General features: G+C 41.2%; 1 protein-coding gene across 2 annotated transcripts in view; it reads left to right on the top strand.

Moving 5' to 3' along the window:
* The window catches only part of EYA2 (EYA transcriptional coactivator and phosphatase 2), a 55406-nt gene extending 29433 nt beyond the window's left edge, over positions 1–25973 (top strand). For both annotated transcript variants that reach the window (XM_010171015.1, XM_029085711.1), the window contains 7 exons: positions 10055–10144; positions 16198–16256; positions 18458–18618; positions 19656–19770; positions 20392–20519; positions 21355–21449; positions 25457–25973. In XM_010171015.1, coding sequence (XP_010169317.1) covers positions 10055–10144; positions 16198–16256; positions 18458–18618; positions 19656–19770; positions 20392–20519; positions 21355–21449; positions 25457–25537 — 729 coding nt within the window. In that variant the 3' untranslated portion in view covers positions 25538–25973. The remainder of the gene's footprint in view (positions 1–10054; positions 10145–16197; positions 16257–18457; positions 18619–19655; positions 19771–20391; positions 20520–21354; positions 21450–25456) is intronic.
* The last annotated feature ends 86 nt before the right edge of the window (positions 25974–26059 follow it).

The following is a 26059-nucleotide window of genomic DNA, read 5'->3' as shown; positions in this document are numbered from 1 at the left end:
CAGCAAAGCTGTCAAACCTGAGGAAATCTCTCTACCCTTTCATTTCTCAGCAGGAGGCCCTCTGACAAGAAAAAGGGGAAGGTTCTCTAGGCAGTTAACTCTGAATGTTATATTCGGGAGAATTTAGAAACCTGTTCTGCAGGCTTCTGATCACTGTGTAGGTGCCGAATATTTACCATGTGCCTAGAGACCACAACAGATGTAGACCATCATTATAGCTTAATGTACTGTCCACCCAGCCCTTTTAATCCCTTCAGGCATGTATAATAGAGCTCCCATTCAACCGGAGGATGGTTGCAGTCTTTACTATGGCTGCAAAGATCTACCCAGCAAATCACTGAACAGACATAATGGGAAAACCAGGTCAAAGTCCGTAACAGTGCTGCTGGGGTTTCACACAAGTTAGGTAAAACTCAAGGGGCTTTGGCCACTTTTTTAAAGCAGCTAGGCACAAGACAGAAAGACTCTTTTGGTGGTATTAATTCAGACACAATAAAAAGAGATTTCAGGCACTCCTGTGGAGGGAAAAAAAAAAAATCATAAGTCTATTCCCCTTTCCCTGGCAGATATTTGCAAGCTTGTTCTGTAATCTGTGTTGTCAAGGCATTAAAAAAAAATTCTGCATCTCTTTCAGTCTGAAAAATTTTAAGTATTATATTGCAGATTCATTCTCATGCTTTTCACAGGACTAGTATCGAGAAAAAAGGGAGCATTGGGCGCATTGTTTTCCCTAGCTGAGGGGTATGTGTGAAGCTAACACCTTTTCTCAGTATTTTGTATTGTTCCCAGAATGTGTATTCTTGTTCTGCGTTGGTACACTGTTTGGGATTTTAATGTCAAGATGAATTATAAGTAAAGTAAAATCTGGAGTTAAAATTCATCTTTACATGAAAGTTACTCTGAAATCCTGGAACCAAATGGAAATGATTTTATTTCAGCACTGACTGAAAGAACTGAATACAGAGGACAGTCTAAATTCTTAAATTGTGTTGGATCTTTATCAGTACTTTGATGTCTGCTGATATTTGGGAGTTACAATCTATAAAGTTTCCTGGAAGATGCATAGCAATTCCTGAGATTGTTCAGCATCTTGAATTGGCTTGAATTAAGAAAAACATACTGCAAAAAAATAATAAAGCACATTATGTCCCAGTTTGATAATCAAAGTCGTGCGAAGACATGTTCTAGATTTTAGTTAACCTTGACTGAAAAGTGTTCAGATTGCCTGTGTTGTACTGTGTCTCTGTGAGCCTGGACTATGTGGTCACTTTGCCTGGAGTGGCTGCTCTGGCTTCTTTCAGTGGGGGCTTGCAATTTGCCTCGTAATTGCTTCATTGATGAAGAGGCTGTTTTTCTATGATAGCCTTTTTTTTTTTTTTTTGCTTTTACATTTCAGAAGTGTCACCATGAGATTTATCCAAGTTGTAAGCAGATGGGTATCAGTGAGATAGAGACAGGGCATGCACTCAAGTTTCCAGCCTGTGTAACATGGCTCTGCCCCTTCTGAGGGACTGGCAGTGGCACAGGTATGTGAAGGACCAGGAGAGGGTTCTGCAATGATACTGAGGCCTCACGATCTTTTGGACAGAGTAGCTATAGTTGCTGCTTGTCCCAGTTGAGGACAGGTCATAGACATGATTTTCTAGCATTTCAAGCAAATGCCATAGCTGCTCTATGTTGTCTGTCTGTGAACTGGACTGTCTTGTTCTCACCAGAAATGATGTTGTGGATCTAATCTTACCCCTCAAGAATTTCACTGACAGTTATATGCTCTTGCAAGTTTTCCTTTAAGTGAATTATAATTTCAAATTAAAAAAAAAAAAAGCATTGAAAAGTTCCTGCTTGGCTCTACTCAAGATTCTTGTAAAACCCTAGGGTTGATTTTTTTAATTTTTTTTTTCCCTGCTTTCATTGAATGCTTCAAGTAGCTTGTGCTTTTCCCTGCTTTGTTCTCTGGTGGGACCCTAAAGCCAGGACCTGATTGAAACACCATAGGGATTTAATCAAACCTGATGGTGATTCATGCTTCTAATGGCCGAATCTGTCCTTTACTGCTTTACAAACTGAGAAGGAATAAAACCCCATTTTATTGCTCGGCTGTTAAAAACTATTTGTAGAAGTTGCTAAGGTTCAAATCAAAAGCGCCCTCCCTTGAGAACTATTAGTTAATTCTAAGTGCCATGGCGTCGCTTTTTTTCTTCTCTCACTTGAGATGTGGCCCTATATCACTACTGCTGTTCAAACATCTGAGAGTTTTCCATTCCTTTGACAAACATGAGCCAAAGTGCTTAAGGACATCTGTTTATTTTATTTCTTTAATGAGAAAACCTTCCAATTTCTTACTGGCTCAGCTGTGTTTATTTACATTTTGTTAGTCATATGTGTGGGGCACCTTGGGACGTTAAAAACCTGCAGAGGCCTATGCTGAGGGCTGCTAGCAGTCATCCTGGTCAGAAAGGCAGAATAAGCCCTTCCTAAGGAAAACACAGTCCTTGGAACTCCATAAAATAGATTTTCAAAACAAATAGAGCCTAATTCACTCAGTAGATCATGGATTAAGTCAAGATGAATACAATTTGGAAAGGATTTTCTGAGGAAGTTGGAGATTTTTTTACCCACTGGAGGCTAAACCTTGTATTTAATGTCTTTTTAAGTTAAATTAAAAAAGCATTCAATCACTGCAGGTAATAAAAAAGTCTGTTACTTTAGACATGCTGCTATATCAATTATTAGTTCATTATTGGAGAGAAGGGAGTAAATAATTCCAACTATTTGATTATTTCAAATGTGTATTTCGGGAGCAAACATCTGTGTTTATCATCTGTACCGGTTGATGAGAAGCAGCAGCAGAAGCAGCCAAACCAGATCCACAACAGCTTAGATGGTGGGCGTGGGAGATGCTCTGAGCTCTTGTAGATGTAACCTCTTGTTAGGAGAGCTTAGGTGAGCAGAGTGTTTTCTAAGCAGAGTGCACATGTGGCATTTGGAAGTATTAAAGGATTATTTTTTACATAAATTATGTATTAGAAGCAATGCTGGATTATCAAACAAGCATGAGTTCAAGGGAACCTGCTTTCCAGTGTTGCTGAATCGTTACTTGATTTTAAGGGAATGATAGTTTAAAAAAAACAAACAAACAAAGGGAAACCAAAACTTGTGTTAGGAAGTTGCTTGTGCAAAATATGTGGTTGTGCTGAGGATTACACACTGTGAGGTGTTTCCACCAAGCTTCCCAGGAGTTTTGTATTTTTTACAGAGCTATCAGGGGCTTACATGTAGAAATACAGTGAATTGCCTGTGTTGAGGGGAAGGGAATGAGGATGTATTTGGTTTCACGTCCACTCCCTCTTGACATTTATGCCCTGTATAGTAAAAGGAAATGATTTGTAGATTTTTGGTCATAAACCTTTTGTATTACTAAATAGAAATATTTTCCATTTGTTCTCAAGCATCATGGCCCAGCTTTTAACCTGTATTTAAGAACAGTATTCCCACAGGACTGGAATCCATTTCAGAACTCATGGGTTCAGGAACTGGATAAATGAGTGTAGTCATTACTGCCTTTCCCTAAGCATAGTTCATTTAGAGAGAGAGGAGAACATTTTCAACCTCTGTATGCTCTTTAATGTGAGGACTTAGTGACTGATACGTCCATTTGCTTATTGGAATAATCTCCAAGGTGTAGTCCCCAACCGTTTCTGAACAGGTACGTGCCAGTAAAAAGAGAGTCCTTCAGTAAATAATAAGGAATAGTTTGGAAATACCTCTCAAGTCTCAGTAAGGGTGAATATTAAAAGGTATATGCAGAAAAGGGATTAAATTATATTTGCTTTCTGTGTAGCGTGGACATTTCATAAGGTCACACTGTGATGACTGTAGACACTATTCGTTTAAATTCAGTAGATTGTCTAATAAACCTGGGTATATCCATGTTTAGGTAAAATAATGTGTCTTCATTTAGCAGGGGGGACGAGGGGGAGAGTTTAGAGCCTGAGAAGATGGGTGATTCTATTTGAAAAAGGACAATCCTTTTTTCAAAAGTCTGAAGTGTACTTAAGTCAGTTCTGAAAAGGAGTTTCAACTCCTGAGCTACGTTGGTTACTTAAAAAAACAGTTCTCACAAATACCCACTCTCTTACTTGAAAAGCTCTGAGAAGCTAGGTCTAGCTGTAGCCTGTGTCTATTAAAAAGATAAAGTTGCAAGCTGAGCCTACTTAAGTGTAGTAAAAGAGCTAAATATGTTGTCTTCCTCAAAAAGACATGGACTTACTTGAACTAGAACTGATGCACATGGTTCATGTCTCGTTATGGGAAAGCCTTGTTCATGTCTCAAATTCTGATCAAGGCATAAAATGTTAAAAGCAAAGAATGATTATTCTCACAGGCTTTTTGTTCAAACATGTTGCCCAGGCATTTGTCTCTTTGCTTTTTAAAAAAATTATTATTATTTTTATACTACAACCAAGCTAGTCCATTTTCCAGGAGTTTCCAAGTAATTAGACTCAATTAAAACTATTAAATTCTTTCTTTTGGTGACAACTTCATTATTAACAGCTAACTACAAGGAGGAGATTTAACTTAGAAAGCCCTTGATTGTATACTAATCCGTCTCTCACCTCTGGCTGACACCTGTGGCAGATAAACCCTATAGAATAGGAGTCTGATGAATACTCTTAATTAATACTTTCTTCCTTGTAGAAAAGTAATTATTTGCTCATGGCATAAATAGGTATTTGGCAGGGATTTAAAGAGACTGATTAGTTTTAAATACTAGGGCTTTATTTTGTTTTTGTTTTTTTTATAAGCAAGGGGAGGTCTGAATCCAAGATCCATTCTCAGAGTGACTTTGTCCTAACATTTTGAATGTCGGGTTAATTGGCACATTGCTAAATAGAAGCAGAGTCAGACAACAAGCTGATTTGTTATCCGTCTCAAAGGAGCCAGTTTTGCCCCTCTGCTAATGGCCTGCAAGTCTGAACAGAGTACCTGTAAGGCAGAGGCTTGGAATGGGCTTTGGAGCCAGGATAGGAGACAAGAGTGACTTGCACTTGAGAGATTGCCAGAGATAAGTCTGCTTCTCTCTTCCTTTCAAAATGACAGTGTGCAAGAGGAGAAAGCAGGCTGTGGACATCCAGCCAGCTGGATTAGTAGTAGCTGCAGGTGTTAACAAATACATGTCTTTTTAATGCATACTCTAGGGCAAGTATAAGCAGTTTATGAAAAGTAAATCTCAGTGTTTCAGAAGAGCAGTGGTAAGAAGGTTTTAATACAAAGCCATTTGGGAAGATGCTGATGGTGCAGTTTGAAGTATGGCTGCAATGCACATGGGCTTTTGCATAGATGATGCCAATACCTTTAGTAGTGACAATACAGCAATGCAGGCTCCTGAGTAGGTTAGTTCCTGAAAAAAGGTCTAGGGACCTACATAGTGCATGTTGCAACATATGGTAGCTTAAGGCTAATTTGGGTATGTCTACACAGTCTGCATTCCGTTTGCTTTGCTAAAGTACAGACTAGTCTGAGTTTCACATGGAGTGAGCAGACCTTACTTCCCACTTCAACCTACTGCTCTAATTGGAAAATATTTGTTCTTTGCTCATGTCCAAGGATGCTCTTTAGGGCAAAGATTTTTGATCCAAAATGTTAAAAAAGGGCTTACCTTATTATTTGCATGGTTTGATCCTTTATTGTTTATGAAGGAGTAGTAGGGAATGGGGGCATTTTACCTCTCAGTTCCCTCAAGGTGTGCAGTAAGAAATGGACAGCTGTGAAACTGCTACTCCTGTTTGTTAAAAGTGGGAGTGAAAGATGTATTGAGGAGGGGGAGTATCATTCTCTTCAAGAATGAGTACTTCAAAGTGACCACTGCTCTCCAGGTGCTTATTTTCCCCAGCTGATGGGAAGAATCCTGTTAAAGCTGTGTGTTGGAGAGTCCAGAGTGCCTGGTCTGTCACATCTGAGCACCAGAGGTTAGCACTAGAAGTAATTTGTGGGGCTGTTTAATTCCGACCCTGAAGGAAGTTCCAACGATGGTGTGTGGCAGAGATGAGGCATACAGGGATACACTGTGGTGCTGGAGGTTTTATTTACAGAAGGAGTTTATTGCCTGTTTTCTATCCCTGCCTCTCATTGTCCTTGTTTGTGAAAGCATGACTCATAGATTAGCAGAGGGGTAGGACCTTGCTCTTCTAAAGTTACTAAACAAGCACTCAGGGCTGAGTTTTTAGATTAATCTGTTTTCACTGTAAAAAGTGGTTCCTGGAGGAGATTTGATTTCAAGCTGTCTGTAGTCCATTCTTCCTTGGGCTTCATATGCATCAGAAAACATTGGCTAGATCTGTCACCCAGGAAGCTTGTTCCCAGGGCTTCAGAGGACACTTTTCCTGTGGAAGGACATTAGCAGGAATCGTTGATATGAATGCAGCTACTTTACGTTGCTCTGCTAAAGCCACACCACTGTAACATGGGCATTAGCAGTCCACCAGGGCATCCTCTGCAGCATAGAGATATCCTTTAGTGGTACAGGATTTCTATGGCTAGGAAGAACTCTCCATCAACATCTCCAGATAAATTTCATAATTACCTTTCAGATTACACAGTGTAGAGAGAATTTGGACAATGGGTTGATTGATATATCTATCTAGTTTTGGTACTTTCCTCTCAGTCTGATTTTCCTGTTTATTCATACTTGAATTGAAAGCTGTAGCAACTGTGCCTTTCCTCTGTGAGGGTGCAACCTCTAGCACAGTGGGGTTCAAGTCTGGGACTAGTACTTCTAGATGCTACAGTAATGGAAATAAATAACTGCCAGTGGAACCCTGGCCTAGTGCCTGTAGACACCTATATCATACTGGGAGTGCTGATTTGCCTTTTAACTTTATCAGCCTCTTTAGGTCTTGGAAGCATGCCTTGCTATAGAGGAAATGTCCATCCTGTGAAAGCAGTGATGCCAAATCATTTCCCCAAACAACTTCCTCCCATTTTTCTGTTTTATTTTCATTCCATCATATTCTCTATCTCAAGAGAATTTTTTTTTCCCCCTCTCACCTACAGTTTAATTTCCATGTTGTTTAGTTTAAGAGAAGGTAACTTCATACACTGTGGAAATGTTTCCTACTCCCTGTTAGTGATTAATACCAATAAAGGTAAAGACAAACCTTGGAGGATAAATGACAGATACCAACCAATGAGATTTCCTGAAAGAGTTTTAAAGGCTAATGATCCTTGAAATGTATAAAAATAAATTGCTTCATTAAAAACTATTTTACAAAATAATTTCTTCCTAGCAGCATATTTTCTTCAAAACAGTTCCCTCGTGTAACTACACCTGGGTAGTAAAATTTGATTCAGTGCTGTTTGCATGGGGCCACAGTCAGATGCCCTGATTACGCCTGTGTCCCTGTGCCTCGTCAGGGGAGCAGGTTTGGGCCTTAAAATTCGAGACACGTTCAAGACAAGTCTGTTGAAGTTTACTTTTTGCCCAGAGGAGAAAGTGCCCTTCTTTCTGGCACAGCAACAAGCATGCTTAAACGTGAGTAACAGAGCTTTTCTTTAGATGGGCACAATGCTTGTGTCACACACATGGCTGAAACCACAGCCATTCTGCTCTAATTAAAGAGAACTACACCAAGAATGCGTAATAATTAGTTTAGTGTGTAATACACCATCCATGTCAACAGCATCTGCCGCAAAGGTTGATTGAAATGTACTCATCCTCCAAACATTGTGCTGCCTGTTAGAGCTCCTCAACTAATTCATTACTGTCCTGTCATACAATAACATGACTCCACAGAAATCTGCAGAAAATTAGAGCAAAGACTACATATAAATCTGCCCTGGTTTAGCATGGCTTGTAACTTCAGTGGGGGAAAACCACCCACATATAAACATAAAGATGAGAGATCCCTGTCCTAAGGAAGATGAATTACAAATAAAAGCCTCTTGCGGGAATGCTCTGTTTTTTTAAAGAAGTTGTCTGTTGTTGTTTAGTTTGAAGAGGCACAATGCTTTTGAGCTGTGAGTGTTTATCAGATTAACCCCAGATTATTTTACTTGTGTTATTGGAGTATTCAATGAGTAAGAAAATGTTGTACTGGCAACCTTATTTGCATCAGTGTGTTTCTATGGTTTTGCTGTGTGTTTAGGAACAAGGTCAGTTGGATGGGGGCAGGAGGGATGGTTGACTTAATGCATGAGAGACATGGAAAAGTGACCGAGGCTCATGTAATACTGCAGTGCACAAGGCTGGCTACAGCAGGTCACTTGGTTGTGTTTGAGAGTAGCAGATCTGTAGAGGCTGGATCCAGTGCCCATTGGGCAGCTTTGAAGCAGTGAACCAAGAGCTGTAGGAGCCCTGCAGCCGCCATCCCCCATCCAAGGGGCAACTTGGAGGACCAAGTAGATCTGCTGTGCACATGCAGTCAGCTGTTAATGTAGCCCTCCAAGCCAGAAGAAAGGAAAATGGTGCAGGATTGTCTGTGGGTGGCTTCTCTGGCCAAGCAGAGTCAGCCCCATCAGCTTGGGCTGATTTAAGCTTGTGCTTGCTGACTTGGCAAAGAAGTGAAGTGACAGCCCTCTCACAGGCAGTTGTGGTATCTCAGCTGGGTAGCAAGGGGCAGGGAAAAATGTTGGTTTTCTAAAACAAATCAACTCACTAAAGTAGAGCTGCAGGTAGTGTGGTCCTTCTCCAGGGGAATTTACTTAAGGTTTTGCCACTGATGTTGGTAGGAGCAGGATGTGTGTGAGAAAGTTCACACATGCTTAAGAATGTGTAGAAGCTGTTTTAGAGCTGCTGGCATGTGCATTTTCACATTCTCTTAATCATTAAAAAAGTGTGTATTAAAAATGCTGCAGGCAGCCAGAGCTTCTGCATCATGTCCTTCACCTTTAGGAAGCAGCTGTGACCCTCTTGGGGAAAGACCCACACCCAGCTTGGCAAGGGGCTGCTGATACAAGAAACTGACAGAATGAACAAACCATCACAGCCAGCCCAGCAGACAGGAGCATCGGGTGTGTGTCACCTTTTCTAACACTAGCTAGAATGGCAGATGAACCCATCCAGCATTTTAATGTGCTGTGCCTTGTTTTGTGTTTTTATTTATTTATTTATTTATTAATCGATGTATTTATTTGATGCAGCTGCCATTATGGGTACAGCTCTGGCTCTGCAAGCATGCTTTATGCCATTGCAGAGCTCCATCCTGAGCAAGAATAGTCATACTTAGACAAGCATTTTATTGTAACCGGGTTTGCATGGTAAGATGGGATTGTTTTAACTCTGCTGGTGCTGTTAAATAAGTAGGCAGCTTCAGTGGGGCTAGAAGAGCATTGCAGTAATGTGGCAGCTCTTGTACCTCTTACCCAGGTGCACATGTGCTGCCAAGAACAGTAGATACTGTATGACATGTTGGGCTCTGTGGGAACAGCATACCTGCCTTTCTGTCCTGTTCTGTGCTCATCACCTGAGTTAGCATGGCAGTAAAGACCTAAGCCAAGTGTGCTGACACACATGGATTGCACTCTTTAAAGAAAGAGACTCAATTTATGTTTGAGATCTGGGTTCTGTTTTCAGATTTTGCTCACCAAGTTGCTGTTTGACATTAGAAGAGAATAATGCTGACCTTCTATGGCTGGTTTGAAGGACAACGTCAGGAAAGGATCACACTCTGTGCTCTGTTGCTTGTAACTATCCTCTAACCATTCACTAATGATGCTATTGGAAATCAATTCTTGGACTAACCTACTGAAGCAATTCTTATATAGTCTCAGTTGTTTAAAGGTTCTTGTTATATCATCTGAAGTGTATGGGCTGTTATTGGTCAAGGTGAGCCATAGACATCCCTCAAAGAGCAGAATTTTATTATCTAGGAGAGCAAAAGAAAGGATGGGAAAAGTCATGCTAAGATACACTTGGGAACTCAAATTACTTTAAATGACATCTTCAGAAACAGGGATGTGTAGAACCTGTACTTGCTCTAAGATCTCCCACCCTCTCAAAAAAAAAAAGAAAAAGAAAATCAAAGTGAATTAAAAAAAATTAATTTTCCCCTAACAGGACACTACGACGTCTGTGCGGATAGGTCTTATGATGGAAGAAATGATCTTCAATCTTGCAGATACACATCTGTTCTTTAATGACCTGGAGGTATGTAGCTGCTTATTTTATTTAACATCTCTCTGTCTAATCATTTGCATCTGGTCTACAAACTTGATTTTCTGTCCAAGAAACTTTCATTTTTTGACCCCAAAGAAACAGGCCTTAGGTGGCTTATTGGAAGCATACTTTACTGTGTCCCTTTGACATCTTCATTCTGTTAAGGAATTTTTTTTCTAAATACACACTAACAAGGATGGCTTTTAGCAATTTTACTAAATCTAATAATGAGGACATTGCTGCTGCTTCTCTTGAAATTTGCTATTTAATAATTTCATTAAGCTAAATTAGCATAGGTCCTATGGGGCAGGTAGCAATTAGCTGTGAGCCAATGCAGAGGTTTTAAAAATGGTCTCTGTTCGTGAAGAAGCTCTGCATGGAGAGACAGGCAGGAGGTCTGCTCAAGCTCAGGCACACTGTAGTATGAAACTATGGGAGTCTCAACATAAAGACCAGGAGGAAAAATCCTTCATTTTTGTGGCATGGTTAGATCTGACCATGCCTTATACAAAGCGAAAATCCTTTTTAATATATGGAAAAATTCAAGCAAAGTGATGCTAGCAGAATTCTGTCACCAGCTGAGAAACAGCTGTACAGAGCTGATGAAAAGTTGGTTGCAGTTGCAATCAGTAGAAATAGTCTGAATGAATCACATACAACATGACTAAGATGGGTTTGTGCTGTGGGCACCTTGGGGTCAGAGTACTCTTGGAGGTGTTTGGAGAAAAAAAAAATCTGGCATTCCTGGGCAAACTTCTATAGTCTCTTTCTTCACTTCAAAAAGGAATAAATTTTTTCTGTGCCAGATAAAATGAAAGAACTTTTCTCTGTGCTCCATGAGTTCAGCAAGACCTTCTGGTTGCTTCACTGCTTAATTGCGTTGTGGTCCTCTGCATCACAGGAGGTACGTCCTTTCCTGCCACCTGTCTCCTTACACTCTGAGGTTTCACTTGCTGAGAATTTTAATTTCCTTTCAAAGACAAGTAGTGGGTAGCACCTGAACTGACAGATTTTTCCTCTTTCAGCTTTTTTCAAAGAGGGAGATGGTGATGAGGGTTTGGAAAGTGCAAAGTGAAAAAATCCTTCACAGCCTATCTAGGCTTTTGCAAGAATATAAGCTGGCAAATAATTTTAAAACAAGTTTTCTTCTTGCTTCACTTACTGCTCTAAAACATGAAATGAAGTAGCAAATTTTGTGGCCTCAGTCAAATTCTGCACATTGATCAGTCAGTAACAGCTTTGGCTGCTAGAAACAGAGTCCTTAGGTCAGTTTTGTCTCACATGACCTCTCAACTTCAAAGGACAGTGTAGGCATCTAAAGGTGAGAACAACTCACTGCTGGACCTGGATGGCTCAAAAACATGAAAAACATTAAAAACTTCTGAAAACAAGCAGTGTTCCAGCTAGCCAGAGCAGAAACAAGCAAAGGGGTAGCATTGTGAGGCATTTTATCTTAGGTCCACCACTAAGATAAAAATGCTAACTGCTCTAAATTATGATGAATGGCCCAGGTAGCTGGAAAGAGAAGAGCATTTTCTATTGGAAAGTTTCAGTGTTCCTTTTTCATACGTGCTTGATAAGTGAAACAAACCAAAGGTTTTTTCCAAACCAAAACCAAACCAAGCTGTTTTAGTTTTTGCTAAGCCTTTTGAATGAAAAAAATGAGAGATGAGGTAGAATTCAAGAGAATTAAATGTTCTTTACAAAATTTCACTTTCCAAACAAAGCCATTTCGATTTGGAAGAATTTGCAGCATCAGTCATCCATCTCTGGTTTTTAACCACCCTAGTCTTTCATTCAAGGTGATAAATAAAATTCAGCTTTAAGTATTCACAAAGTGATATTTAAGGATCATACATCACCAAGTGTTAGACTTTTAAAAAAAATACAGTGTATGATATTCTTGAAAAAAGACATTGATAAAAAACTAGCACAGAAACTGATTTGGTTCTAGACCCACAAACATTACCATATACATTAGCACCATCATGTGGTGTAACACTGGCCTGTACAAGACAAAATAAGCTAAAACTGTACAGGGCTGAAACTGTTTCTGGTTGGGGCTGGGTGGAAGAAGCTGTAACTGAGAAAGCGGTAGGATAGTTGCTCCATTCAAGACCAAAGCAAGAGTACCCTTACTAGAAAATGCTAAACATGGCAACACATTTCTCTGTCACAAATCCATAGCTAAGTTCAAGCATTCTGGGGGACCCAGCAGTCTGAACCAACCAGAGCATGGCTGGCCTTGGTCCTAACAGGCGGAGACAGAGGAAGATGTGGAGGAAATGTCACCCATCCTCGCCAGAGAGGCAGGTTGGACAAGGAAGTTAGTTATTACCTTGCTTTAGCACAAGGGAATGGTTTATTTTACTGTCTGCACTTTGCAGTGCTGTGCAGAGCAGAAGGTGCTGGCAGGGTCTAAAGTCCTTTTGAAGCACTTCCAGAAAGTGCCTGATGAGGATGAAACATTTGTCCATAGATACAGCAAAGTTTGCCCAGCCCTTACTAGCATTTGTGTGATCCTCCTTAGTCTGATGAGGGTGTGATGTTACAAAAACTGTGGCAAAAAACTGGCTTCAAAGTCGGAGTGAGGAGCCTGAACTGGAATACTCCCTTTTTTAATCAAAAAATTATTCTGAGACTCTGTTGTTAGCCAGGGCTTTATATGTGTTCAGGGTTTACCCAGAAGGGATTCAGGTAACTGTTTCCTGGATGTATTGTCTGGATGCATTTGGATCCTGCTATGCTCAGGAGTGAGAATCTTGGATGTGTGCAAAGGCAAACCAGCAGATCTGTTCAGATAACCTACTTAACCCATCTTCACTTGGTGCTGCAGTCTAGTAGAGAGGCCATTTTCCCATTTGAGTCACCCCAAACCTCAGGCTAGCTGGATAGAAGGAGGCTGATTGCTGGTCCTCAGGGCAGGTGGGTGACTAGAGAAGCCTTAGACCTAGACTCCTACCAAACACTTTTGGTCTTTTTACAGAAAGGAATTCTCTGTCAGCAAGTTAACTCTTAAATTGTACAACTTAGAAGCTGGACCTTTTTCCAGCTGATGCAGGGCAGGGAGGGAGGTTGACTCTAGCTGAAGCACAGTTTAGTGGTGTGCCTGCCCCATAGCAAAGAATCAAGGCACCAAACTGATAAGGGCGGACAGTGTTTTGCAGGTCCAGGGCATGCAGCGACACAAACACTGCGCCATTCTGAAGGCAAGCAAGGCCTGTGTTTGCTGAGGCACGCACTGAAATCATACAAGCGTGGTTTTGCCACGCTAATTCATCCACTCATGTAGCACTTACATGCCTGTTGATCACATAATCTCTGCTTGCAGTTGCAAGAGTACAGGCAGATTAAATCCCTACAGTCTGCCAGTATAGGCCATACAGGGTGCTGTGTACAAAGGGCTCTGATCACACTGCAGAATATACGTGCAGATCCTCACTTGAAAGGAGGTATTCTCGCTCTCTGTTCCCCTTTTGGGAAGTCAGGAAGAAAAGGAGTTTCCCAGTGTTACAGATCACAGTGAAGTTAAAATACAAACTCCGGGCTTTCCAGGGTTGAGCTTTTTCTTCCAGACACCTTTTGTTCACAGTGCAGCACTGGCTAAAGAGTAGTACCTTCCACCCCCAGTCCCTCTGGAGATATTATTGTCTAGCACTCTGGAAAACAAGTATTAAGCACAGAGGGACTGACAAGGGGATGAGGAATTAACAAACAAGAGGATTAGTGTGTTTACAAGTTACTGCCTTTCAGAGCCATCCCTGGAGGTTTTGTGTTCTGGGAACTGTTAACCCACCACCTAACTAGATGCAAGCTTGACTGATCAGTGGATCCACAAGATGCTGAAATATCTAACACAGTCCTGATACACAATTAGACAACCTGTGTGTTTGTTAAGTTGATTTCATATCTGCATGAGCCATACCTTGAGAGTATTCAGAGGGAGCATAAGTGATAACAGGAGGAGCTTCTCTGTGTGTCATCAGGAACAGCTTGTATTTCACAAGGAGGCAGCAGAGGCTTTCTCCAAGCCTCCAGTACCATTTCAAAGCTGCTTGAGCTCAGGCCACTTTACATGTGGAAACAAGGGTCTGGACCCACTTGGTGGCAGGTTGTGTAGCACAGACTGTCCTAGAGATACCAAAACAGTAAAAACAGTTCAGTTCCCAGAGTTCCAAAAGTTGACTGAGGTCTTACACATTTGACTCAGCTAGCAGGCTGTATGTGCCACACATCATATACCTCTGAGATCCTAGAGTATCATTTTAAAAAGTCAGCAGATGTGAAAACTGGGATATGTCCCCATTGCAGACTTCCATCTGGGCTTTCTTTTCAGCAGCCCAGATATCCTGTCTTCATTCCCTACTCAGTAAGATTTCAAGGAAATTCTTCGAGAATGAAAAATTAGTCTCGTAACCAAGTAGTAAAACATGGTCCACATTCTTGCTTTAACCAGCTTCCCTGTGTTTCACCCAGTAACACGATAGGCTCAGCCAGTGGACTATGAGGTAGCGTCTCACCAAGTGTCATGGTATTTTATTAAGTTAGAAACGTGATAGCTACTGTTGTCACACTTCAGTGTACAGAACAATTCATTCACAAATGAGAAAAACAGATCCCTCCACAAATACCTTTCCCCTGACTTAATGCCCTGCATCATACAACTAAGTGGAGTGGACTGCATCAATATTATCCCAGCATGGCTCACAACAGCTATTGGGAGGGGGAATTAAAAAATGATGGTGGTGGAGAAGAGACAGAGAGGTGCCAGCAAAGATCTGAAGTCCAGCTGCTTGGCTCCAATAATATACAGAAATATACACCACAGTGACAGGTTGATAAGAGAAATTTTGAGAATTATGTAAAATAAATGCTGCATAAAATCTCATTATTATGGTCAAGAACTATCTGTGACATTTTGCCATTGACAGCAAGTTTGGTTGGTTAGTTGCGGATTTTTGTTTGTTTTTAAAGGGTCTGGTTTAAAGTCATTCATAAAATTCAATTGTGTAAGGAAGGTAAGACAAGTGCTGTAGTTTACAGAATACTGAAGTGGTGAAGAATAACTGTACCTTGGTTAGCTGCAGTTTTTCTGACTTTGGAGTCTTGTTGTACGAAGTGTTTTTACCTCTGTTGAAAAATTAGCCATACCAAAAGATAGTGTTCATCAGCTTGAAGCCTTTCTGTTTTATTCTTACCTGCAAGGGTCATGGAGAAAGGAGATAAAAGGTGGTGGGAAGCTTCCTGATTTTTCGCTTTCTAATCGTAATGCTAAGACTAGAAAAGAAACCAAAGAAATAACATTTCTCAAATTTTTGAGGCAGAGCCTCCACCATTCAAACAATGAAGAATTTTGGAAGATAAGATCTAGAGTACATACTTCATGCAGGCTGAGCTCCAAGTGTATATTCTGGTTAAATTTCCTGTTCATAGATTTCCTCACACACATTATTCCTTGACTCTGCGGCTGGGGCTGTGAAAGGGTGCCACCTCTGTGCTTCAGCCCAGCTTTCCTGCACATCAAAGGAAGCTCAGCCCCCTCAGAACCAACTGGGAAAACACCAGCAGGACAGGCGTCTGGAAGTTTCTTTGGGAAAGATCTTCTCCCCTTCTAATTCTGTGGGCATACACCTCCTGTCCAAAGCAGCATTCTCACAGGGGGAGAGGCTGCCAGATCTCTGCCTTATCGTGCATACAAAGTTTAAAAACAACTTTCTCCCTGGCTAAAGCACAAGCATCTCTCTCCCTCCTGCCTGCATAGGAAGGAGTTTCATTTTCTGTATTATTCAAAAGCTGTTGTGCCCTTAGATGACAGCAGATCACACACACACACACTCTGTTCATATTTTGTGCAAGTGCTATGTGATACTTGTTCCTAACAGTTAACTGGATAGACTATGCCAGACAATACTAGCAATATGTAAGATTTTTATCTCCTTAATATTAATTATCTCCTTAAAATAATTTCTCATTGCATTCTTTCAAAAAACTTTTCAAAGCATTTACTTACTGCTGTATTACTTTTTTTTTAATACGCTTCTCAGGACTGTGACCAGATCCACATAGATGATGTATCATCAGATGATAATGGTCAAGACCTAAGGTACGGGATCTCCAGGCTGGAAGTTGCAGGTCAGGTAGTCCCCAGCTGTTTGAAAACAGCAGGGGACTGGTCAGTGATGTAAAATAACATTCTCAGCCATGTGCCCTTTCCCCTCACTGGCTCCATGCTGTCTGCATTTATTAAGCACACAGAAGCACAGAGTCCCCTTTCTCACATTAATATGCCTGTGCCTACTGTCAAGCCCTGACTGTACTGAGCTTTGAACCATTCTGGGAAATATATCTAAAATTAGGTTGAACTCCAGTCAGACTACATTAGTTTCTGATATGATTTGGCCAGCCAGTTGGCACAGGTGTGGCCAAACTGCTTCAAAACCAGACTGAAAGGCTTCCCATTGCCCAGTCTGTAACGAATGAGCTTAGTAGGGAGGATCGTGGATCTTGCTATGGCAGAGCCTTGTCACTGGTAGAAATTTGTACCAAAACTGCACCAACCATTATTATTATCTGTATAAGTTAGATCATCATGTACATAAAAACTACTTCTCTACAGTTACATCCAGCTTTCCCCAAGTTTTCCCTGCAGAGTCACGGTAATTGGCTCAAGAATGAGCAGAGATCATATGGATCTTCATAATTTGTGTTTTTGTGGCTGGTTATTATGAGAAATTGGTATGGGAAAAGCACAGAAAACAATGAAGTGTTTCAGGGAAGAGGCTTTTCCTTCTGTAGAAAACACTTGAAAGGTTTTTGCTGTAACTGAAATGCTGGTCTGTGCTTTGCAATGTACTGAAATGGCACAGGTGTATTTAGGTCCTTTGACTCCAGTGGCCTGTAAGCAAGTGAGTCTGGATACTTGTTCAGGCATTGATTAAAACATTTATTTGGTGTTTATCTCAACCAATGCACTTTGAGTGTACAAAAAAAATCCATATGCTAACAGCATATCTTGAATCCTGTGGAAACACCCTGCCTGGTTTCAGTTGTTTCAGAAATACTTCTCAGCTGCCCATAGCTTGGCTGTGTGGGAAATGAAGCTGAGCTGACTGACGTATGTTAAGCATGTTAAAATGATATCTGGGTGCTCTAATACAGAAATAAAGTGGCATCAGGGCTTTCTAGAAGGGGAAATTTCTGTGCAGTAAATCAGGATGTGAATGTACAAGCACTGGCTACTCCCCCAGTGAGGTGTCAGAAGCACTGTAAGCTGAGCTAACTTCAGGCTGCAGCTGAGTAGGACAGGTCTGTGTCACTGTCCCTTCCTGTCCCTTCCCTTGCTCTGCTGAGTTTGTCCAAATCCACTGGGTCTGTGACCTGATTCAGCCAAGTGTTCCCCATGAGCTGTGGCTGCCCTCTTCCATGGCAGCTCAGTCTGAGATCTGCTCAAACCCTGAAACCCATCCTGATGCTTTTATCTGGCAAGCAATTTTAATATTACATGAGCTTGTTACTGCCTCTTTGTGTGCCCTCCCTCCCCCCAAACCAGGGAACTGATCCAGCTGAAAAACAACTTCTTTTTTTTAAAAAAGCTGTATTATCTTTTATCTGATTCACCTCGGTGCTGAAGAAATGCTTGTGCTGGTACAAAGAAAGGGATATCAAGGAGGGCTGAAGAGAGGAACAAATGCCTGGAAGAAGGCAGGATTACTTCTTTCAGAGAAACTGCCTGTTTAAGGTGTTTGTGGAGCTGTCACTTGCTCCAAATTAATTGTTGTCATTACTCTAGAGCTGCTCTGAAATATTAACTCAGTTTAAAAAACAAACAAACAAAAACCACTTTACATGTTGCAGGCAGTTAAGGCTCCTTTAGTTAATTTCTTAATTTTTTTTTTTTCTTTATCTAATGTATGTTCAGAGCCTGTTTAGCAATATAGCCAAAGCAGTCAGAAAGGTAACACCAGAATTTTCTCCCTTAGGATTTGAGTATTTCTGCAGTTACCTTAGCAGCCTGGATGAGAGGCAGGTGAGGAGTTTCAGTGACCTGAGGACAGTCAAATGTTTTGTAATCCAAAGAACCTCAGAACTGGCAGGTAGTGCTAAGTAACCTGTGTTGTGTTTACACTAAGAACATTTTTTAAATGTATTCTAGTCCCCGTGCTAGGGATGAACTCCAGTTCTGTACAGCATGTCCTGCGTATATCTCTGCTGCTTGTCTCCACGTTTCAAGTGTTTCCACTCCTTACTGGCACTGTATAGACTGTGATTATACTGACCTCTCCCCTTCCCTTCTCCTCTTCCCAGCACATATAACTTCTCTGCGGATGGCTTTCACAGTTCAGCTGCCAGTGCAAATCTGTGTCTGGGCTCGGGCGTTCATGGAGGAGTTGACTGGATGAGGAAATTAGCATTCCGCTACCGTCGGGTGAAAGAGATGTACAACACCTACAAAAACAATGTAGGGGGTAAGTGTCTAGTCTAGGCAACAAGCATGCCTTTCATCTTCCCAAATACTTCTGACCCTGCTAGGAGCACTTATGGAGGAGGTGTAGAGAGCATCATGATAAGAATACTTGACACTGAGCTGAGCAAGTGTGTCAGCAGTCATCCTTAAACAAGGTTCTGTACAGGATTTCCAGGAGATATGCTAAAATACCTGGTTTAGTGGTTTGAGAAGGACTCAGGTCCGAGTGCAGGGCTTTATTTTCTAATTTATTTGGCAGGAAAGCAACCTTCTCCAATTTTCCAAAATGTTTAGTAAGAAAGCAAACAGTTCAAAACTAAATATGCTTTTTTTTCCTATAGAACACGTGGCTGATCTCTGTCTGAAGGCATTCATGTATCATAACTGCTTGGTTTTAATTCCCCCAAAACAATATAATCAGATATCAGGATGCCCTGGGTTCCTTCATATCAGCTAATTGTGGACAGTTCTTCCAACAGGCTGCTCTGTTTCTGTTTTAGAACATCATTGCCCAGGTCTCTGACTAGAAGGAGAAAGAAACAAAGCTCAGAATATCACCACAACCTATTTTTAAGTTGGAGAAATAGCCTGCCCACATGTACTGGAAATGGTGCATAGCTTTTCAGGAGAAATAAAACCATCCTGGCTTGCAGATGTCTCTCAGTTCAGGCCACTACTCACTATACACAGCTCTTTTGTCCTCTTGCTCACTTCCCATACGAGCTTTGTGCTAACTCCAAGAAAGGTGTTTCAGTGTGGCCCTGCAGCGTGCAGGTGACTGATACCATTCTGCTGGAGAGGAAGGAAGCTGAGCTGCAGCAGCACAGGAGTGTGCTGCACTCAGGCCTCAGGTACCTCAAGGCAGAACCTTGGAGTGACATGGCAGTGGGCAAAGGGAAGCTGCCTGCACCAGGGCCAAGAGAAGGACAGTAGGAGAGAGAGGGTTCAGAACACAAACAGGAGCCCTTTGGCATTCTGGACACAAAGACATGCAACTCCCTTTCTGTGCTACTGCAAAGATGCTTTCCCTGCTTTCAGGTTTAATAGGAGCTCCGAAGAGGGAAACCTGGCTGCAGTTAAGAGCAGAACTTGAAGCGCTGACTGATCTCTGGCTCACACATGCTCTGAAGGCGCTGAATTTGATACATTCCAGGTAAGAACTTAAACAGCTTAAAAGTATTGCCTACAGGCTTGATCCAACATCTCCTTTGCTTCCTTTTTTTTTTCTCCCTCTAAACAAATTGAGACACATTTATAGGACTTTGCTGGCCAAACCCGTGGAAGACCAGTCTGTACATGTTTGCTAGACTTGTATTATCAAGGGTTGGGGTGAGCTTACAATGATAAACTGAGCAAAAGAAAAAACAGTCCTTTTTCTTGCTGTCCTTGGCTACCTCCTCTGTGGCACACTTCATGTGAGCAGATTTACAAGAGAGTAGGAAAGGGAGAAAAGGGCCCTTCTGTCCCTGAACATGTTTACTCAAAGAACCCAGCACGGACATTACAACATGGTGTTTAAATTACCACAGAGTAGGTCCTGGCACACATGCATCAAGGCTGCATCACTGCTGCTAGTTTGTTTTGGGGGTTTTTTTCATTCTACTAAGTTGATAAAAAGATATTACCACTACTCACGTTATCTGCCTCTAGCTGCACAATCTCCCAATGGCTTAGGAACTTCCACTTGCAAGAAAGATTTGCTTCCCGCCATCTATCAATCTAAAGTGAAAGAGAGAAAGACAGACTGCCACTTCCACTGCCTTTTGTTTTCTAGGCCTAACTGTGTGAATGTGTTGGTCACCACAACTCAGCTTATACCAGCTCTCGCTAAAGTGCTTCTCTATGGACTGGGCACTGTCTTCCCCATTGAAAACATTTACAGTGCAACAAAAACAGGTAAGAGCAAATCAACTTAGGCCTCACCAAAGATAGATTTGAGTATTGTCCCTAAGTCAGGCACATCCATCCAACCCGATCACAACAAGCAATGTATGAGCTTTACTTTTAGCTCCATGTTTACATGTCTCTAATTCAGATCCTGACTGCCCACACTTCAGCTAGTACAGACTGAAAAAAAAATAAAAATCAAAGTCTTCCTAAGTGTCCCCAGGGGGGGGTGAGCCTGAAAAATACCCACCCTATGGAGCATCTGCTGCCTGTGGGAGGTTCAACTGCCCCCAGCTAGGAGGAAGACAGTCTGGTTGGACCTGTTACAGAAATACTGTTTGGATCCTGTTATTCTTGCAGAGGAGTTAAGTGTGCTGAATGGGCTTTATGAAGCTGTGTCAGTAATAAATACTGGTAGGGTTGGCTTGGGGCTTTTTTTGTGTTCTGTCCTTTCTGGTATAAATGTTTGATCCTCTGAGGTTTGTATTTTCATGTTTTTACTGCAACCAGAATGAACAGAAGAAGGCTTTTGAAACTGAATACCATGAGTGTCACATCAGTCTATGAACTGCCAGTCTAAGCAGTGTGTCAAAGTCACAAAGCTTACAGAAAACTGGCAGCACTTGGGAGTCCTGATAAAGAAAATGCTAGCAGCTGTCATGAGATGGAGAGAATCCATCTCGGAAGAAGATTCAGTTAGGTTCTATTTTCAAAAGAAAATAAGGAATGTAGCAGCAAGTTCAGTTAGGTCCCAGCTCCAATTCCAGTACCTGAATGTCATCCCCACCTGCCATGGGGATACAAAAAATTAAAAAAAAAAAATAAATCTGTCTTCTCTTTTGTTGGAAAGAGAGCTGTTTTGAAAGAATAATGCAAAGGTTTGGAAGGAAAGCCGTGTACATTGTAATAGGAGATGGTGTTGAAGAGGAACAGGGAGCAAAAAAGGTACAGTTGGTGGATGCTGTGCTGGATTCTTCCAAGTTTTAATTTCAATGACCCTTTCTTTACTTAAGCATTTAATGAAACTCGCTTCATTTGAAACAGATTACAATTGGTCTCACTTCTTAATATGCAAAATACTCAACAACCTGCTGTAAATCCCCCTACCTTGGCAGCTAGTGCAATTTTTCAGGTCTTTCCCTTTTACAGTTGCTGTGTCACCTGTTTCAGGAATCATTCTTGCTTAATAAAGATGGCTTTAGACACATGAAAAGGAAAACTCCAGTGTGTGATCTCAGATGAGCAAGCAAGGTGAATTTCTGCTCTGCACGTGTTGCTTTTGTAAATTCAAAATTATCGGAATTAGTTTTGAATTACTTCTTAGAATATGCATGTATACATATATGTACTTATATTTATGACTCATGGAGATCACGGGGTGTAACATCATTAGAGTGAATACCAAAGGGACTAGTATTGAGTTGCTGCCTTTATTAATGATTTATGGATAAACATGATTAATTGCACAAGCAAAATGATATTGGGAAGTTGTACTGAATATGGAGCAGAATAGAAGCTGCAAAAGAAGTATGGTCAGGAATAACAAGCCCTTGGTAATGTTTCATGCTCACTGCAGAGATGTGGCCCACTGACATAAGTAGCATTAGAATTAATGGACTCACCTGTGCATCCAGTTGAGTCCTCCAGTCATTAGTATCCACAGTCCACATGTTGGGAAATGAGAACTGGAGTTTTAGGGACCAGTTGAAGCTTCTTTGTTTTGGGTAGCCTGTAAGAAGAGAGAAGCTGGAACCCCAGAGCCTGGAAGAGATGAAAGCAAAATTTGAGAAGACCAAAGCCCATGTTCTGCTTACAGTGATTCAGTGGAGGGGCAAAAGATTTAGAGATCCAGCAAGGAATACCTTCTGCTGTATACAAGGGATATCAGTCTATTAGAGAAGCCAGGAGTGGTAGAAACACGGAGAGCAACAACCAAAGACCTAAAGGAAAGTAGTCAGGTATATCAGCTAAATTGTACATGAGAGCTGAAGAGCTGAAGTTTTCATTTCCTGATCTTTAGAAGAGAAACCTACCTGGATTCTCAATTTTTTTGGCTTTGCAATTTCCTAATGACAATCACTATTTGCCAGATGTCTTTGTGCATCCTGGGCCTTGTGCTCCTGATATGCCTGCAGAAATGTGATTGAGCTGCATTTGCTTCAGGAGCATTGCACATAAGTTGAGATGCAGGAACTGACTGCATGAGTCCCATCTTCAGCAAACTGGTTAATTTTTAATGGGCATGAAGATGACCATTGTAGCTCAGGCGATGTACAAAATATCCCATCACAGGAACTCAGCTATACCGCTGAACCTTGTGGTGGAGGACCTGACATCTCATTCTGAATGAAGATACTGAAAAGACTTTCCAAGCAAATTTGAGCTCATTGGGTGCACAAGCCTGGGAACAAAGGGATCCCAGCAAATATGGTGATTGGCACATGTTTTGTCCCCAGAATTGTGTCTAAAATCATCTTCAAAGCAGCAGAAACCCTCCTTTTTCTAGTGTATTTCCCCTGGCCAATGGAAGCTGCACTACCTGTGCCCAGCTTGGGAAACTCGCTAAATCTGCAGAAGGTTCTCTAGTTCATGAAGAGTTAAGGAGTTGTCAGAGAGGAGTCCAAACTGGGAATTAAGAGATAATAGCCTGCTGCTTTTAACAGCCCAGTGCTGTACTTCAAAGGTAGTGGGTCAGTGGACATGACAGCATCAAAGGCTCCGAGGGCTCTCTGGCTGTATGAAGTAGTGGGAAGGTTCAGCAATCTTCTATAGGTGGGATTTCAAGAGCTCTCTTGCTTGTGTCTCCTGGCCTAAGCAGCTCTCCCATTAGTAGAGCACATTCTTTGCTGGGCTGTCACCTCCTCTGATTGATGACAATCATTAGTCAAGGCTTCCACACACCTGAGCTTTATACCAAAAAAAAAAGGGGGGGGGGGGGGGGGCAGGCAGAGAGCCTTTCACTGTTTTGCCGACAGCACTGATAATGTCTCCGTTTTAGTGGGTCATTTTTCTTCACCTGTCTGAGGAGTGATAAATCTGGAAATGCTGAACAGGAGTGGTTTAGGAAAGAAAAATAGATAATTTAATGGAAGGGGTTTAATAACAACCAGGAGAGGGGCAGGGAGAGGGAAATAACTTTTCCCCTTAAAGTGAAATTGCAGAGCAGTGGATTCCAGTCACTTCAGCTGTCTGTTTGCTGTCTCTACACACACTGATAAATAGCTTGGAGGAAACGTTTGTTTACTGATAGGCAGCATAGCAGAGGGAAGCTTGAGTTGTGTTTAAACATTAGAGGGGAGTGTAAATACACACTCAGTAAAATAAACATCTGGAACCACTGCAGCTTTTTTTTTTTACACAGGTATCTGATACACTTGGAAAGGGAACATCTCCCTTTGTCAGAATCCTCTATATATTCTCTAAAACTTTGTCTAAGCTGTTTAAACAGAAGCAGTATGTTTACTGTTGAATTATTTACAGTCATAAAACACTCAGCAATTTTATTCCCACTCTGGAAGGGGAGTAAGCTCTGTCAGTTAAGGCTTTCTAGATGTTTGTTACTGCACACCTACCACTGACTGTACAGAGAGCGGTGTTTTGGGAGGAAGCTAAGAAAATCACAAGTCTAAATGCTGTTATAAAGTCTAAGTGCAGAATGGAGCTGTGTCTTTGATCTAAAATAAAACTGCTTTGACTGTTTTGGATAAGAAACAAATCCAGTTCAAAGCCCAGCTCACCAGAACATACCAAGAAAAGACTTAAAAGCGAGTTCTAATTATTTTGAGATTATCTCTTTGCAAGCTACCACAGGATGTAGCTATTGCTAATGATTGCAGAACTATGTTGTTACAATGATGCTTTCAGAGTCCTGTTTGTATTTTACCAGTTTCCATCTCAGGTTCCCTGCGTAATTGCACTGCACTTGTTTGACAGCATTTCAAAAAGTTGTCCTCTTTCAGATGCAAGTCTGGTTTTCCTAGACTGTAGTCACCATTTTCAAGAGATGAATCAAGACATTATAAAGAAGATATAGTAGGTCACAAATAGTGGACCCTTCCAGTTTTTGTCCAGATACTAAGATTTCAAGTAGAACTGACTGGTTAGAACTTGGACACTTGTATACATGACTTTAGATTTAACAAAGTAAATATGAATTGAAAAACAGGGAGGCAAGAGAATAATGTAAGCTAGTCTGTCAAAAACGGGAATTAGGAAAGTTTCTTGAGGACAAGCTGTCATATAAGCCTTTCTCTGAGGCAGCAGCGTGAGACTAAATGAATAATTGCTCTGAGCAATGATACCAGTTCCTACGTTTCCAGAAAATGCAGTATGACCTGCTGTTCCATTTCCACTTGGAAATAGAATTGGTAGAAAGCATTTTGACTCTGTGGTATTATATTCTTTTGTTTACATTTTTGTAAATTTTAATAATGATATATATTGTTTACTTGTCTGTGAAGTACTGGCAACAGCTTTCACTGGTAATATGTAGGACAACTTTGAAATTGGCCTGACAGGACAGGATTATGATGCTTTCTGGAGAGTCAGAGATTCTCATATAGCTTGTTACAATAGGTAAACATCACTAAGGGGCAAGAAAAGTGTTTCTGGGAGTACTGCAATTCTAGAAATGCTCCTAATTAATCCATTAAAAAAATAGGAGACTAAAGTTCAGTGGCTAGTACGTTTAGAAAGTCAGCCCCCATCCTACATCATCTCTGAATCAGGACACTCCCAGCTGTGAAGGATCTGTCTTCCTTTCTGCATAGAAATGTATCAGCAAATAGACACTCCTCACTCCCTCCCTTCCTTGCCACCTTACCTGTGACACCATCACAGCCTGGTGGCCCAAGTACAAAGCTGTTCCTGAGGGTGCAAACTAAGAAAGTTGTTTTGATCTCAGTATTAAACAAAAACAAACAAAAAAATACCCTCTTTTGGTTTCACTCTAGCACAACATGCCATTCTGGAGAATCTCTTGTCACGCTGACCTGGAAGCTCTTCGGCACGCCTTGGAACTTGAATATTTGTAGCAGACCCCAACATCTTAGCACTGTGAGGGCTTCACTCAAACTGTTACATCGGTTCCACCTGTTCCTCAACATTTTCTTATTAAAAAAAAAAATCCCACAGCAACTGCAGTTTTTCTTTTTTTTGAAGGAGAACCCTTTCAGTGGAAGCCTTTAAGAACTTGCAGCCAAAGAACATTGTATCAAGTCCTTCTTCCTTTGGACAGAGGAAAAGCCTTCAGATAACTCGCCGGGGAGCCCGCAGTTATATGGTTAAGCTGGATGCATAGATCTGTAACTGCCTTTTTGCCATCAACAACAAACACTACAAGTCTTGGGTCTACTTGTCAGTTTTCTTGCTTTTGAAAGGGGAAGAGGACATAGTAAGGAGTCTCTGTACAGCACATCACATCACATGGGACCTTCTGAAAATAAGAGTGAAACTGTTGATTTTTTTTTTTTGTATTTTTTTAATTTATGAACTAATCTCATTACTCTGGTATTAAGCTCTGTACCTGTGTTTTTAATCTGGCTTTTTGGGGGGGG

This window comes from Antrostomus carolinensis, unplaced genomic scaffold, assembly GCF_000700745.2.
Source record: "Antrostomus carolinensis isolate BGI_N321 unplaced genomic scaffold, ASM70074v2 scaffold44106, whole genome shotgun sequence".
In the NCBI taxonomy this organism is placed as follows: domain Eukaryota; kingdom Metazoa; phylum Chordata; class Aves; order Caprimulgiformes; family Caprimulgidae; genus Antrostomus; species Antrostomus carolinensis.
The sequence above is the reverse complement of the archived record's forward strand: the minus strand, read 5'-3'. Positions and strand labels throughout refer to the sequence as shown.